The sequence below is a fragment of the Crocodylus siamensis genome, chromosome 3 (genome assembly GCF_052110815.1).
Source record: "Crocodylus siamensis isolate JL-2025a chromosome 3, ASM5211081v1, whole genome shotgun sequence".
Classification (NCBI taxonomy): Eukaryota; Metazoa; Chordata; order Crocodylia; family Crocodylidae; genus Crocodylus; species Crocodylus siamensis.
In genome coordinates, this window is record NC_143397.1 from 87,639,953 (window position 1) to 87,656,719 (window position 16,767).

The 16,767-nt window shown below is 38.4% G+C and overlaps 1 protein-coding gene across 20 annotated transcripts in view; it reads right to left on the reverse strand.

Annotated features, from left to right (window-relative positions):
- Nucleotides 1-4,391: 4,391 nt before the first annotated feature.
- Nucleotides 4,392-16,767, reverse strand: part of BNC2 (basonuclin zinc finger protein 2) — a 471,942-nt gene continuing 459,566 nt past the window's right edge. For 17 of the 20 annotated variants that reach the window (XM_090038761.1, XM_090038756.1, XM_090038747.1 and 14 more), the window contains one exon: nucleotides 4,392-15,760. In XM_090038761.1, the coding sequence (XP_089894887.1) occupies nucleotides 15,100-15,760 (661 nt within the window). In that variant the 3' untranslated portion in view covers nucleotides 4,392-15,099. The remainder of the gene's footprint in view (nucleotides 15,761-16,767) is intronic. The other 3 variants (XM_090038765.1, XM_090038764.1, XR_016441272.1) reach the window with 3 other exon arrangements.

A 16,767-nucleotide genomic window follows, 5' to 3' on the forward strand; every position in this document is an offset into this window, starting at 1 on the left:
TAAAATCTCCCATAATCACACAATTCCCAAAAATATTTATTGCAAAAAAAATGAAGTGATTTATTCCGTATAAAAACTTAACCTGGGATAGGGAGTATGTAACAGACCACTGTTTCAGCAGAACCTCTTTTTATCACCCTTCCTGAAATTACTTTGTCTCAGATGGATTTTGTCCCTGCTGTCCCTTTTTCTTATAGCCTACTGCACTGTAGCGTACAGTGCTACTAGCTTTATTTCCATCATTCCTGAACAGCACATGCCCTACATTGCCTGCATTATAATGATGACTGATATTAATTATTATGTTCCTCTACCTCTATCAAATCTACCCCTATCAAATCAGACTTCATATTCTGCACTAGTGGTACTGATTTCTCCATTTAGTTGCCCAGGCTCCTTGCATTAGCATACAAATATTCCATTTGTTTTTTCTCAATTTCATTCAAATCACTAGCTAAGTTAGATGTAGTCCTTTCACTGAATATGCTGAATTCCTAATTATTGCTCTCTTTTCAGCTCTGCTTATTCTCCTGCCCATCAGTATTCTTTTAACTACTGCTGCATTTTTTTTTACTTGCTCTTTTCCCCACTTTTTCTATAGATTAGAATCAGGTGTGGAGACTGTAAGAGACTCCCAAACTTTTCCTTTCATTTCTTAGAGCTCTTCCTAGCAATCAGGTCTGCCTCAGCCCTAGAAAGTAATTAACCCCACAACTCAGGTTGACACTATACATTGAGAAGAAACCTTTTTCCATGAATGCACACCAACAATGGTCCAATATCCCGGAACCATCTACTGTTCTTGTTTACTTTGTTAGGCTTTTCCCCCAGACTTTTCTTGAGATCAGAATTGTTAGTATATCCAGTACACATGACTAAGGACCAAATTTTGTGGTCCTTGACTCTTGAGAATATGACCGGTTTTCTTCTTTCTGAGTATTCATCTCTGTCTCCCTTTATATTTTCCTACCTGTTGTTGCAATTATGTATGGAAACTGTATGCAGCATTAACTTGCAATGAACTGAGAAGCACTAGATCCCCCCTCCTCCCTCCAGGAACTTAAAGTGACAAAGCCAATCTCACAAAATACAAGAAATCCAACAAAGATCATGCAAGGATCTTCAGCCTGAAGAGTTCCACCAGGAGGCAAAATTCTCGGAAAGCTTTAAGCTTACAAGCATCTCAGGATTTAGGGTCAAGGCACAAGTGGGATGCATTAAGATTTTTACCATGCCAACTCAGTGGAATTAGCATAAGATGATAATTTTACTAAACCATATGTTGATCTTTACAGGATAATAGCTCATTTTGGATGGAGCTATAATACAACTGGCACTTTACATTCTTAAATCAAAATGGCAAACCAGAGTGAGAAATAAGCTACAACAGGAAGGAAGTGATAAACTATAATGGGATTCTTTGGATATAGAACTAAAAATTGCAACCCAAAGGCCCAGATGTGCCAGGGCACTCAGCTCTCCCTAAACTCAGTGCAAGACAAGTGCTCTCAGCACGCAGGCCCTAAAATTACAGGTGGAAATGGTATGGAAATGCAGCGGTAATGTTTATTTGCTCTGACTGTCATTTTGTGTTCTTTTTTACAGAGAGATTTCAGCTAAAGGTCAAAGGAGAGCCACTGTGTATTTTTTTTTCTTCAAACAAAATCAATTGAAGGACCTAGAACACAATAAGTTATGTTACAGGGCTGCACTTGCATGTATTCCCATTGGAGACCTATCAATGTGAGCTAGCACTGTTGGGAAATCTCTCCAGCTACCCCAACTAATCAATACCTGTTCATTATACTGTCTCTGATGAATATGGGTAATGATTGGGTAAGCATGAGTCAGGTGACTAAAAATAACTGCACCTCATACAAGATCAATAGAGATTTTTTTTCAGAATTACTTCAGGCAATTCAATGTTCTTTTTATTCCACCCCCCCGTTCCTCATTGTTGATAGATCAACATCATCGTAGGACCAGCTTTATTAAATAAGTAGCACTTAATCTACTGTCATATTGTCAACTTGCAGGGAGCAAACAAGTTTTCAAGTGGCCCAGTGTGTGCTGACTGGCTCTCACCCAGGCAGTTAGCTTAGTGCTGTGCCAAAAGCTGTCTTTATGGGTGCCTGCTAATATCCCTTCACTGACTATGAAAATCCTATGTTAAAAAAAAAGAAGCTGTTTGAGGGGAATTCATGCCAATTATAGATGTGTTATGATGGATGAAAAGATTATAATTATGCTTGGCTTCCATGCAGAACTACATTAACACATCTATGACATTTAATAACATGGGAGGATAACCACATGCCTCAACAGAGGCTGACTTCCCCAAAATTGCTCAACCTTTATTCCACCCCCCACCCTACTTCTTTCCCTCTCTATAAAAGCTAAAAAAGGTTGCATTGGCTTGAAGTATTCTCAATAAATAAATAAATAAAAGCAAGAAAGGAAAGTGACTCACGTAGCGGGGACCGAAAGCTAACGATTGAAAGTCAGTAATAGATTAAAACCATTCAGTTCCTTATCGGGCTGTTTATGTCAGTGTGATGAAAAACAGGCAAACTGAGTAAACAATCTCTCAAGCCTTTTGTTAGTGGTCTGATGGGGCACATCTTATTGTGTCTGTGTAGCTAATGCCCCTCAGCATATACAGTAAATTAAAACTGGGAAAAGGGGAAAAAATTCTGTTTTTAGTCTAAATGCTTTGTAGAAAAATGGATTCTGGGCATGCTGGAAGGGCCGTAAAAGTCTGGATCTGGCGTTAGGTTAGGGAAAGTATTAAGTCCATCAAGCAGCATGTATTACGCCTAGCCGACTACTTTTATAACGCCTCCTGTCCCATATGCTTCACAAGCATCACTCAATTAAGCTTCACAGAGCCCCTCTGTGGTTACTAAATATTATCATCTCCATTATACTCAGGAGTAAACTGATGTGCACAGGCTTATTGTCTCTCCCCAGGGCTCATGGGAAGTTTGTGGCAGAGCCAGGAGGGGTAGGACCAACGTGCCTAATTCTGAGCCCCTTCCTTAGGGTCCTGCTAGGAACAGAGCAACCTGGTCTCTGTCCACTAGAGTGCTTCTGGAGCTTAAGGCATGAGGTCCTTACTAACATATTGGAACTACACACTTAAATATACTGGTGGATCAAGGTGTTCAGCACCTTGCTGGATTGAGCCAATCAAGAACAGAGTTGTCTTATTTTTTCAAGGAGAGGGAATTACTATGAATCATAATCAAGTACGTTGACTCAGCTATGCTTGTAATGTGGCTTCTGTCCCCCCGAGCATAGTGACACACACAGAAATACCATATTATTTGACATCTCTCCATCTGCTTGTTTTCTTTCTGGATAACAAGTGCAATAATGATATGCAGAAAATCATTAGCGCCATAAGAATACAAACTGAAACAAAAGCGTTTATCCTGAAAGAATGTTGTCATCATTTTGCCAGCTGCTGTGACTGGCCACAACAATGAAGGAAAGAAAGAGGTTCTTTAAAAAATTAAATGAATCTAATTTATTCCACTCTGACACTGAACTTAATGACACAACCTCTTCAGCCTGGAACTAAAGTCAAGTCCCAAGAAGGCTTGGGAGCCTATACCAAAAGGAACGTGTTAGACTGCTGTTCTCAGATCAAAGGGAGCCAGCCATGGCCACCATTTCTCATGTTACCCTCTACTGGTATTTGCCAACTGTGAGAAAATTCCAACCCAAGCTCTAGCCTGGGTCAACAGGATACTAGTACTGACCCTGCCTTTGTTCTGTAAAGTTAAGGACATTCACAATATCTGAGTTTGATTCAAAGATTTCTATGAGCTTGGAAAAAAAGTGACTTCAAGCTTTTTTGATGCATCTTGATGCCTAATACCCATTGAAATAAAAAGCATGGTCTCAGTACCCCATCACTAAAGAAGGGATAATAGCACTTTCTTACTTCACAGAGTATTATGAGGATTAACATATTAAATTATGAGATGCACAGATATTATGGTAATGAGATATAGAGAGGAAACTCAGATAACCATAATGGGCTGAAAATAGCAGATCATAGCAGTGTGTTGAATTCTGCATAAGGGCAAGAGTTGGTTTAAAATGGATTTCATAATCAAATGAAAGCATGATACAGACTTTGCAAGAAGAAGTCATTGTTTATCACTGGATTATTTTTTAAATCTGAGGTTAAAAAAAGTTTATTTAAAAAAAAGATATATATATCCCTGGCAACCTTTTAAAGTATTGTGTACAATTTTCAAAATAATGAAACACTATTTGTACTTTACGAGTTAGCATACTTCAGTGATCCCATGCCAAATACATTTTTGTAAAAGGCTACTATCATAATCATGCTAAAATTCAGAAGAGAGAGAGGGAAAGAGTCAGTGACTGATAAATCTTTAATATAAAAATTGTACAAGAATTTTGATACAAATTACAAGAGGTATTTGGACAAAATATGAATAAAATTCCATTTACATCCCCGAACCCTTATGCATTTTATGCAAAAGACATACTGTAGGACAGTTATAGTACAGAAAATACAAAGAAAGAAATGTCAAATTAAAAACAGGACTTTTAATTCCCTCCAACTACTAATGGAAAAAACTTGTTTAGGGTACATACAGTATTTATGAAGCTACCAATGTCACGATTATTAGATCAACGTGATGCAGTTTTTCAATTCCCTTGGTACGGCTATATTCTGTAGTGCATGCTTTGGTTCTGCAGGCAGGAAAGCAAAGCATTCATGTTTCACTCACAAATAAAACAAAAAGTAGAAACAAAACACCTACTCTAGTAAGACTGGGAAAAATACCTTTGCAAAAAATTTTATCCCTCTCCAAATCTTATTGTTCCCAGAACATGTGTCCTGGCAACCCTTTTTGATAAAGCCCCTTTAAACAAGTTTCACCATGAGACAGCAGTGGGTTTGCCAAGCAGAAGTACCACATTTCTCCAGGAGTCATGTGAATGTAGCACAATAGTGAATGATAAAAGGAGTATACACTACAGCTGTGAACACCCACCTATGCTCAGTTCGGAACAAGAGCATGGGCTTTTTCATGAAACCGAACTGTTTTGTGTGGGGTTACAGGCCCCAAAATTTATTCAGGTTCAAACCTAGCTTACCCGTGCTTAAATCTGTTTGTGAACCGACTGGAAAAATTCAGGTCTTTCCAGTTCGCTGCGACTGGAAACAGAATTAGTGAGTCTATCAGAAAATTCCATGCAGTTTGCTCCATGTGACCTTTCCCAGTGAACGCTACTGAAACAACAGATGTGCCTGCAAACAAAAGCCTCCAAAGTTTTGTACCTCTCTAGACAGAATGTTAACCCCTTTGATGATGGGTTTAAACCCACTGTGATGAGAAGCTTGCAGAGAAAAAAAGAACTTGGAGAACCCACTTGTGGTTAAATGGGTGCAGGTTAAACTTGAATTAAGTTATATTATGAACGCACTTAAGGTTCAAATTAAGTGGTTTGCCCACCATGAGTACCAGCCTATGTTGGAGCATAAAGCACTGCCAGCTCTTGCTGCTCCTTGTTTTTAATGAAGACAATAGGCACAACTACGAACACTGAGAATGCTGCCCATCAGGATGCAGCTTCATGATGGGAAAGCTCCCCATGTGATGCATGAACCAAAGTTTGCACATGAAAAAAACCACCACATGGATTTTATAAGTACAGCTAGCCATATCAGATAAATATATAATACTAGAACATGTCATTCACTTAACCACTTTACAAACTGTAAACGCTTGCATGGGGAGAACATGCAAACATTTCCACAGGAGGATGCATTATTTCTCTGTGTGTGTGTTTTTTTTGGGGGGGGGGAGGGGAAAGGAGTTTAGGTGAAATGCTTGGGAAATGAGAAAATGAAGGAGATTAGATAACTGTACAAATTCATGTAAAAAAAAATCTAACTGAAAAATAATGAATGAATCAGCTTTAATTTATACATCTCAAATGAATCTATTTACCTAGTACCTTGTCTGAGAGAATAAGCGGAATACCCCTCAAGTCACAATCCACAGAACTCCTGGACTGTTTCTGAGCTGGGGCAGGAGGGATGTGTTCTCTCCTACCAGTGTAGAAAGGGGAGGGAAGAATAGGGAAACAGACTCCTAGTAAAAGTCAAGAGCTACCAACAGCAATTGCATAACTTTTTGCTTTTTCTTTCCCCCATACAAATATGCACACACACAATCACCAGTGCCACTATTTCCCCAGAGTCACCTTTCACGGGCGTTTGCATTCCATAACAGAAATGGACAGATTCTGATTAACTATTGATGAGTTTGCCATCCTAACTGTGCATTATCTTCTGATCATTCTCAGCCTTTTGTTTGACAACGGATGCCTTATAAAATCTTTATGCGTCACTTAGCTAGTCTCTTTCCCCCCCACCCTCTCTCTCTCTCAGTTTCTCCTCAAGAAATATATTTGCATTAGATACTTTCCTCCATTTTCCCAAAATACTTTTCTCCAAAGATTTGAAAAGGATGGTATATTAAATATGAAGATCATTTGAATAAAGCTCTCTAGTAAACACATTAGAAATTTATCCCACAAGCTTTCCTTATTACTTAGGACTTGGAGGAAGATATACAGGTAGATATGCTGAAATCTGTACAGTTTTGGCAATCTATACCCTCAGTAAAAGAGTCTTTGTTCTAAGACTGTTATATCTCTGCCAGTCATACACTGGATCATTAAAAGCATACACAAGAAAACACACAGGAAAAAGCTCCCCATACTGTATAGATTTCTCTGATCAGAAAGTGCTCAATTTCTACAGACAGCCTTAAAAAATGCTACAAAAAGAAAGGGTGTTAGTTCAGCCTGGACTGGCCTTTGCTTATTTGATTTGGTCTATATTCTGCTTCCATGTATACTCTACATATGTAAACTGTATAAAAAATTGACAAGAGGGAAAATTATGGGGTCAGTCTTTAACTTCAGAAATGAACAGCCCATCACCTCTTACCACCATACTCAGAAAATATCTGATAGTTTCTCCTTTATTATAATTTCTGATGCACTTGAATGGAGGGGGAGGGAAACGATCAATGATCTCATGTCTGATCATTAAAAAGCTGTAGTGTATTTATAGAGATGGACATAGCCATTCTTGTGATGAGTACCAAACTGCAACAGAGTACTGAAGAGCACACTAGCACCTGGGACCTTCAAACAAAAGCTGCTGGAAAGTATCAATCTATGCAAAAACACCTCAAAACAGTGGCACTTTAACATTTTCCACTCCAGAATCTTTGCATTCACATTTTAATTTTTAGGATTTGCAGTGATCTTTTACAGCCCCCATTACTATTTGACATGATAGTATTCACAGCCCATAGCAACCTGATTCACAAATACAACAAAAAGGAATGACTGTATTTCTTAAACATATATTCTAATTACAACACAAGTCAAGTATTTTTCAATTTTTTGGGATTGGGCTTTCACTAGCTATTTGAGAGCCTAAGTCTAGCTTTGATTAAAAAAGGTAAGCTGCAACAAAGCCAAGAGAGCAGTTTGGACAATGCATCTATCCCAGGTATGCTTGCTTTCATGCACTTGGCATTTAGAGTTTTTGAAAAATTAATGTAACTTTCCAGATCATATCTTCCTACTCCATTTCTTTCTGCTGACCTTAGTTAAAAGGAGCAAGTCAATAATTTTTGGCAATCCTCTTTTGAATTAAAAAAATGGGGCAAATTTCTCCTCGTATCAGTAAAACAGATCCTATCTCTATTACCAAGATCCATTGAGATTCCTGTTTACCTTAACATGAAATACACACATTGAGGCAAAAAGGTGCACTGGGATTGACACTCACTGTGTAGATCTGAGAATGGAATTTTGCCCCTAATTTTACAATAGAATGAGTTAAGCCACAAAAAACCCCATACAACCTGTTAACCATTTAACTTCAGTGGCAGGACCAGTAGCAAACCTACATGCCTATTTCTAGGAAGCACAGCATGGCTTTATGCCAATACCAAGCAATTAGTTTCTACATAAGCAGACAAAAGTGCCGTCACGGACAGCATTTCTCAGCTGACCTTTTGTTAAGAAGTCATCTTGTTACTGTCTGCCTGATAGCTGGATAGAGCAGCCGGTGGCAGCCTTGGGCTTCCCAAAGACAAATTGAAGAACTCCAGATGGGACCTCCCTTCACTCACTGCAGATGTGAGTGTGTGTGTGTATCAAGGAACTCAGAGGGAAAGCCTGGCTCCTGCTTGTACTCAATTTCCCCTTCACAAGGGATAAACAGGCAATTACGCATCCTTTTATATTTGATGGCCAAGTGCTGAACTTGAAAGCACACTATTAGTTTGTGTCCCTTCAGGGCCAGTGCAATAAGTAGCCAGGAGAGCTGGGCCAAGGAAGAGAAGGTGTTGTCTGCTGTTAGTGTGACAGTCTTGTCAGCAGCGTTCACATTACTGGAAGGTAATAAAGTGACAAGTAAGTTATTAGAAAGATATGAGGTGAAATTGAACTGAAGCTTCTTGCTGCTCAGCTCAGGGTTTTTTTCCTCCTGTTTTGTAATGGGCCACTATTTGTTACAAACCAAGCCTTGTCTTGAGATCTTCTATAAAAAGCAGTATTTATTCTTTGCAGTAAAGGTGGCATGAATTTACAACACCATGCATTAGAGGAGAAGAATGAAAAAAAGTTATGACAACAACAATATGTTGCTATTTAAAAAAAAATACAGTTTAATCATGATTAACAATAATACTGGCAAAAGTCAGTGGATATGCCAAAAATGTGTGTGTATGTGTGTGTGTGTGGGTGGGTGGGGGATTAACCCTTTTATGGCCAAAGAATTTGGTCCCCTTTTCCCCTTCCAGTGCTAAATGTATGAGCATTTAGTATTGGGAATTATTCAAGCAATGGCTTGATCAAAAGGACATTTGTCTTTGTTTCCATGTGTGTGTTTTCACTCTAATTGGTGACCATGTGACCAGGCAAAAAACCTACAGCAAGGAGAGTTAAGCTAGGACTTAGAAAAAAGATGCCGAAGCAGAGGAGCCACTGTTTTGTTCTGCCACAGACCTTTTCTAGGGAGTGATAATGCTGTATTCCAAGAAGATGCAGAAACTGTGTTATTGGTACAGATGCATCCCTGCATTAACACGTGGGTGAGGGGTGAGGGCCATCATATGATGTAGCTGTGCATGGAAATAAAAATAAGAGGTATGGAAAAAATGTTCCTTTTATGTCCTTAGGAGGGAAAAAGAACTCATCACGTGATGACATAGGGATATGCCGATCCTTATCTAGCAAAGTAGCACTGGAGTCACTGTTTTGTTGTGTTACTATAGCAGCAAAGTAGTGACATAAGAAAAAAAAAAAGAACCGACATATACCAGCTGCCATCATGCATCTGCCACTCACCTTCTCCCCATAGAGAACTCCAGCTGCCTCCTTACACCTACTACAGAGGACTTTTCATCTTTTCTTCAAATAAGAAAAAAAAAAAATCAATCTGTTAATTCACCTAAACAGAGACACATGAAAGATAAAGAAACATGCTTTGAGATGGGGAGAAAACAATAATTCTCTTTGAAAAAAAAAAGTATCATTTAAAACCTAAAGGAGCGTGTGCCCATTTTTAGAATACATTTTTCAGTCCCCCAAAACACTCTGAAAATGTTCTAGGCCACTGCTGTCAAGTGGAAACACATGTATTTTTGAAAAGACCATCTGTATGGTTGAGGTAGCTGACATGCTTGTGCTACTTCTAACAACTGACCTATCTCAAGTCCTTAGATTTTAACATCCCTGGACTTCCCAAAGAAGAAAGTTTTGTAAGTGGTCCCTGTCTTTAGAATTAATTGTAGCCCTGAATCAGAATGTCCTTCAGCATTGTGGTGTTCCAGATGCACATTAAGAATCAAGATTTTGTGCCTTGAATATGTCTATACGTCTTATAATTGCTCTATTTCAGTTGTATAAAAGAAGCAAGGTGGATAAAATTCAAAAAGAAATGACATTCAAGACATGCATTATTCTTGTTACATATTACAGGAGTTGATAAACAGAGATGTTAAGCAGCTTTTGCCACTCCCAGGAATATATTTTATGTTTTGAAATATAAAGTTAATTGTCCCTCTCCCCAAATAAGATTCTGTTTTTTTCTCTGCGGGTACAACAGCTAAGAAGAAAAGGGGGGAGGGCAGTTTACAGCCTTCTGGAATTAGTAGTGAAGCTGGAGTTTTATTTCCACAAGAGAAAGAAAGAGAATATGTGAAATTTACTCAAAGCAAGTATGGCTCACAATTTCCCCAGTGTAAAGACTCCACCATTCCCTGGGAAATAGTCCATTTTTATGAGCTGGTTCTTGAAAAGCATTTTAGAAATCTTTTAGAGCAGTGTGAAAGTACTAAATGGGCCTGTTAACCTGTAAGTTGCACAGCTTATCAAATTCAGTTGTGACTCTGTGACCAAGTGCTTGTACTATATGTTCTTTATTACAATGTCACTGTGGTGCCAACTGTAGTTTAAGAGTTGGCTGGTTTTGCATTGTAAACCTCCGTTTCATAGGGAAGCAGCTGGAGGGAAAGTAAAAATCTGAGCCATTTCAACTTTCCTTAGGCAAAGATGTTGTTTACCAATATAATCTAAATAGTGTAAAATCTGTAATAATATATGTAGCACTGACAATAGTTCTTTAAAAACATCAACTAATTAATCCTCACTACATCCCTGTGAGGTAGGCAGGTTGTATTATTATTATCCCCATTGTCACAGAGGAGTAAACTCAGACACAAAGTGGTGAAGCAGTATGCCCAAGACCAAACAGTGAGACAGTGCCAAAACTGGGATTAGTAATTAGAGTTACTGGCTCTTGCTTCTGTATTTCAGCCACAGTGCTTTCCTTTAAAAAATCATTTAGTATGGGGCTTCAAAAGGAACATAGTGTTTAACTGATATCACATGCTTCCTTTAAAAAAAAGCTAACAAAAAGCCCAAGCAAGCTCTAGACAAGAAGAGGCTGTCTTTTAAAGAAGAAAGTTTAGCATGCAGAGAAATTTCCTAAAGTGGACTAAGCCATTTTGATATTTACAAAAATACATCTAGTCTGAAATGAACAAAACACAAACACTATCTGGTAAGCATTTTCACTAACTACTGGAACAAAATCAGGAAAACTCCTCTTGAAATGAATAAACTTGGTGCCTTTTCTCCCCCCAGAATTTGGTTAGTTGCTGTGAAAGGTGCCCTCAGCTGATGACTCTAGAAACAGAAGAGCTAGGCATTGAACAATTCCAGCATGGGTTGCTGTGCTCACAATACCACGTCACTGAACCTCAGCCCTGATCTGGATAGACAGTAGGTTCAAATCACCAGGCTCATTCAACTTCATGGCTTCTGCTGAGACTGCCCATTGATGCCAACTGTTGCAATTGTTTTCATGATATCCACTAAGGCTGTAAATAGATGTTGCATTTGTCCCAGGAAAAAGTATTTTGCACCACAACCCTGTAGATTTACAAGTCCACTGTATTGCCTCAAGTCCTACCAAAGTATGTGGGATAAAATGGGGCATCGTTTCTTCCTGGGACAGTGACGCATATCTGTGAGGTTTTCATGGGTCATTCCAGGGACAAGCTGGACAACCTGTGTGCTCTCCCTGGACACCTACTGGCAAAGGAACAGCAATGGAACTTCGACAGATGCTTGTAAATGACTTTGTAGCGCCTGTTTTGATCCAAGTCAAACCCAGGGACAACCAGGCTTCTGTCAAATGTGACATCTATTTACAGCCTAAGAGTGGCACCAAAACAAAACCCTTATCATGTGGACCACTGAAACACTTCAGGTTTTGGGTTTTTTATGAAATTTCAAACCATGCAAGTTCTGTTGGAGGAACATATCTGATGACTATTTGACCTCACAAACATGCATGTGAAGGGGGAAGAGGTGAGCTGCTTTCAATCCGGTGGAAGTTTTACTGTTCTCACGGAACCAACTAATGTGTCATAAGACATGACTAGCGTTGGTAGAGCAAGTTAATTATGACTAGATATGGCAGGAAATATTCTTGTCAAAGTATGGAAGAGTGGGGACCAAGAAAAGCTGAGCTGTCCTATAAGCAGGCAACAGCTTCTATAATGCCTAAACACAATGGGGACTAGTTCAGGATATTAAAGCCAGGACTAAAGAGCGTAACAAAATATCAAGAGATTTGTCTCTGATCCCTTACACCCTTCTAATGTTCCATTTCATTCTGTGTAATGAACAGACGTTTTCTGTGTAATTCATTTGCTGAATTGATCTGCTGATGATGTTTAAAGTTTCCAAACTAGTTTACCAAAACTATTTGACCTTTAGCAGAAACACAGTAAAATGAGATTGCAGAACAGTGATTCATTCAGTAAAGAATTATTTATATACCTCAAATGTGTTTTTCATTAAAAAAAGATATTTATTTATACCATACATACTTCAAAACAGTGTTTTTTTTCTGTAGATCGTCAGCAATTTTTGTTTCCTTTTTTAAACTTTCCATCTTGCTTGATTCCTAATTGCTTGGGATTATGACAAGACTGCAGCACAGATAACACTACAAAGGTTCATATGTTTTAGAAGATGCACCTTTACTGTTCTAAATTCCCTCTTTCAAAAACATACTGAACACACACAGCATAAAACAAAGCAGATCTCTCCATTCCATTTAACAAAAGAAAAGAAATTAAGACTTTGGGAAAAGATTAAATAAAAATTTAAAAACCAGCCAAAATTGCTTAGCTTTTTGTTGTACCTTTTTTGTTAAGACATACCAGAAGGGAAGTTTTTTAATATGGTTTCTGTGGAATTCACAAACATTTTCTGTCTCTACACATTGTGCAGAACAAAGAAGTGACCAGAAACTGGCCTTAAATAAGAAATCTCAAGGGAGCATATTTAGAAACTCTTTAGAAAGATTTTTTTTTTAAAACTTATTTTCTATAAACCAAAATACTAACTTATTAGCTCTTGAATCTTACTCTCAGAAATGATGAATACAAATAAACCTTAATGGGGGTGGGGGAGTAGAAAGAGTGGAATCCATATGAACAGTTTCCTTTTGATAATTTAACAGGAATGAGTGCTCACATGGACATAATATTAGAAATGATCAAAATGCACAACAAATCAAAACAATCTGAAACAAAGGAGCATTTATGACTCGGCGTAACAAATGTTCTAAGCCATTAAATAGAGAAAAGGAATACACTCTCTTTGAGAAAGTATTGTATGCTGAAATATTACTCGGTTTAAAAAAAAATCTACAACACACCCCCTAATGGTTTTGGCTGTAGGCTGAACTTAAGTAAATATCATCATTCAGTCAGTATGTTGTGGTAACTTAGGCTGCCAGTGCGGTTTACCAGTTCAAGCAACATGTGTAAACACCGGAAACAAAAAAGATTTGGAGAGCAGCCTCTCCCTTTCTCTCAACTGCTTGCTCTCTCTCTCTCTCTCGCTTCCTGGATTTACTTTCATTCTTCTTTGACAAACCATGTGGGTGAAACACAAAACATTAAACAAACTAGAGATCCTTTTTTGGCTCTAATTTATCTAAAGGGAAAGTTACCCAATAAAAAGTCCAGCACGTGTTTTCAGAAATTCATCTGCCATTAATGTCTTTTGATTGCTTCTATAAAACATGTCTTAATCATATGACAGCACTTTCCATTGCAAATAAGACAACTTCACAGAAGGACAGAGCTAAGACTTTTTTTTCCATATATTTTTTTTAAACACCACAGGAGCCCAGGCCTTGCACCAAACTAGATTTACTGTACCTAGCTTTGTTCTGCAGTAAGTATTTGAGGCATCACTATCCTAAAATATTATCACTGTTCAAGAAAAAGAAAGCCTCCACTGTGTCACACCACATCATTCTGGACATGTCTGTTTTTCTCTTTTATTTAACATAACACACGAGAATAAGGATGCAGTGGTGATTGTAATAACATTCGGCACTTGAAAAAAGCACCAAGAGTTCTTTATATTCTCCCACAGCACTTTTCTTTTGGCCACAAAATCTCAGCCTGTGGTGATGGTAATTAACTATATTTTCTTTCTGAAAACTTGTGCAAAATTGGCACTTTTGTATTAACACTAAACACTAATACTTTCTGTTTGGCATTCATGCCCCATACTGACCAGATCACTTTTATCTAAGTGTATTTTTTTTAAAAGACACTTATTGAAAGTATGGCAATAGTTTAAGGAAAAAAAAGCGTGGATATTATTACACGTCCCCTTGTAGTGTATGAAAAAGTGCATGACTGGATTTATGTAATAGTACAAGACAAAAAAACTGTATCAGATTAGGTACTGTAAAGCATGCCAGCACCTCTGTTTTACTTATATATTATAAGCAGGTAGTTAAAACAAGACCGTGTTCCTTTTAAAAATGTGCATTAAAGCTAACATAAATGAACAGAGCTAGCCAGCAAACTATTTCTTCCTGCTTGTCTAACAGCTGGATGTAACTGTAAAAATTAAGCAAAAAACATAAGAGAGTTAAACCACCATCAATACAATTGTTTTACATCATAGGCCTCTCTGGGCTCAATATATATATACAAGTGTAACAGCCATGCTTAGCAGAAGGTTCTCCCAAAGGCTTAAAGTACACAAAGACAACTAAGAAGCTTTTTTTTTCTTTGCTTTTTTTGTTCCTTTTTTCTTTTCTTTTTTTTTTCTTTGCTTTTTTCTTTTTTTCAGGCAACAGTCATGGGCAGAACAAATTGTCTCTTTGGAGATGACCAAGAATTTTATAACAAAAATGGGCCTAATTGCAAGTTTCTTGTGGTTTCATTAAGGATATTTAACCCTAGGTTAATGACCCCACCCCTCCCTCTCAACCCTGGAAAAAACCAACAAAGGAAAAAGAAAAAAAAAAGCACCTGGTGTTTTTCTTTCTTTTGTTAAAACAGAAAAAAGATTATATATATAATGTATATTTATATATATATATTTTATATATATATATATATATAGACTGTATATGGCAGTTCAAATGTGATTGGCCCTCCGTGAGATCTGGCATTTGCCGTGTCCACGTTGGAACTAATCTACTGAAGCAAAAGGAATGTTTTTATGCAGATTAGGGTTCTGACTGTGCCGATTTCGGCTGCGGACAGAGGAGAACATCATGTTGCACCCAGGGACTTTGCACTTGTGCATTTCTCGTAAGTGCACTGTTTTATAGTGCACCCTGAGAGTCCCTTTGTTGCTGTACATTTTGTGGCAAATGTTACACATTATCCCACCGTTGCTCACTGAAACACTGTTGAACATGAGGGATCCTGGAACATCAGCACCCATACCTACAGCTAAGGTAGGGTTGTCCGCTTTGTGGGCAGATTCCCCACTGTCACTTGCTCCATCAACATCATCTAGGAGAATCCCCTCGTCGCTTCCTGCATCAGATTCTCTTGAGGAATGGATACTGCTACTAGACTGGATGCTGGAAGTGGTGCTCAGGTCTAGGACCATATAGTCTTCAGACATGCCCCTTCCATACCCATTCATGTGGGAATCCTCAGTACCAGCTGGCGAGGACGTGTCTTCCCTTATGTCAAGACCCATCTGATGCTGGGCACCATATATCTTCACCAAAAATTCATCACGGAGGTCCTTACTAAGAGAGGGCTGAGAAGTGTCCAGTCCCATGTCATCCAGTTCTTTGGTCAACAGTTTACGGTGCAGGTTTATGTTAGCACTGTGTCTGGGAAAGGAAGAGGGAAGGGAAGAAAGGAAAAAAATGTACAGTATTTGTGATTAAGTGTACAGTTGCCAAGCACCCAACAAAGCATACACTTATGATTTAGCAATTATTCATAATGGGAAGCTTCACAGCCCCCTGTTTCCTGAAAATTTCATCAGTCTTATAATGGAAGAATTTGCATGAAAATGACCAATATAAAACAAAATCAACAAAAAACAAAAGCAAAAACAAACAATCCCTCCCTCTGCAAAGCCCAACCCTGCAGACAAAAGAGACACACACAAAGGCCCCATCTCACTTCCTTTTCACCATTGGCCTCAGCACTAGCTGCAGTTCTTACACTTGAAATTTAGAACACACACCAGGCTAATATAAATGTTACATGCTTTTCTTGTTTCTTGAATTACTGTTTTCCTGTTCAACAGTCCCATTTTATGAAAAAAGTAGTAATAGTAGTAGTAATAGAAGTAATAGTAGTAATAATACAGTGCAGGAGGAGAACAAGAACAAGACAAGTGGGCGGGTCACAGTCACAGGTCCTGATTCTGATTTCTCTAATTCCTGTGCAAATTACAAATCAGTGGAATGCAAGGGCATTCAGAATCAGGCCCAGACATGATGGAAAAGACTTGATGGGGATTAGGAACAAGTCCCTCTAAAAGTCATTTAGATGTTAAAAATCTTACCCAAAGTCACCTGTTTCCTCCTCCTGTTGGATTTGTTCCCCAGGTTGTAATGCTTACTGCTGGGATTAGTGCAGTTTTTTGGGAGGGGGTTTTTGTGGAGGTGGGGTGGCGACACACAATAGAACTTCCATAAAAGCAATGTAGGCTTTGGCCCCAAACACTTAAGCACATGCTTAGCTTTAACCATATGTTAAAAGTCAGTGGGACAGTTGAGGCTTTCCCAGATTTCAGTGGACTTCAGATCAGGCCCCAAAAGCTGAAAGGTAAGCATATTCTTAAGTGGTTGGCAGGATTAGAACCGTTGTCATCATATAGCAGGGA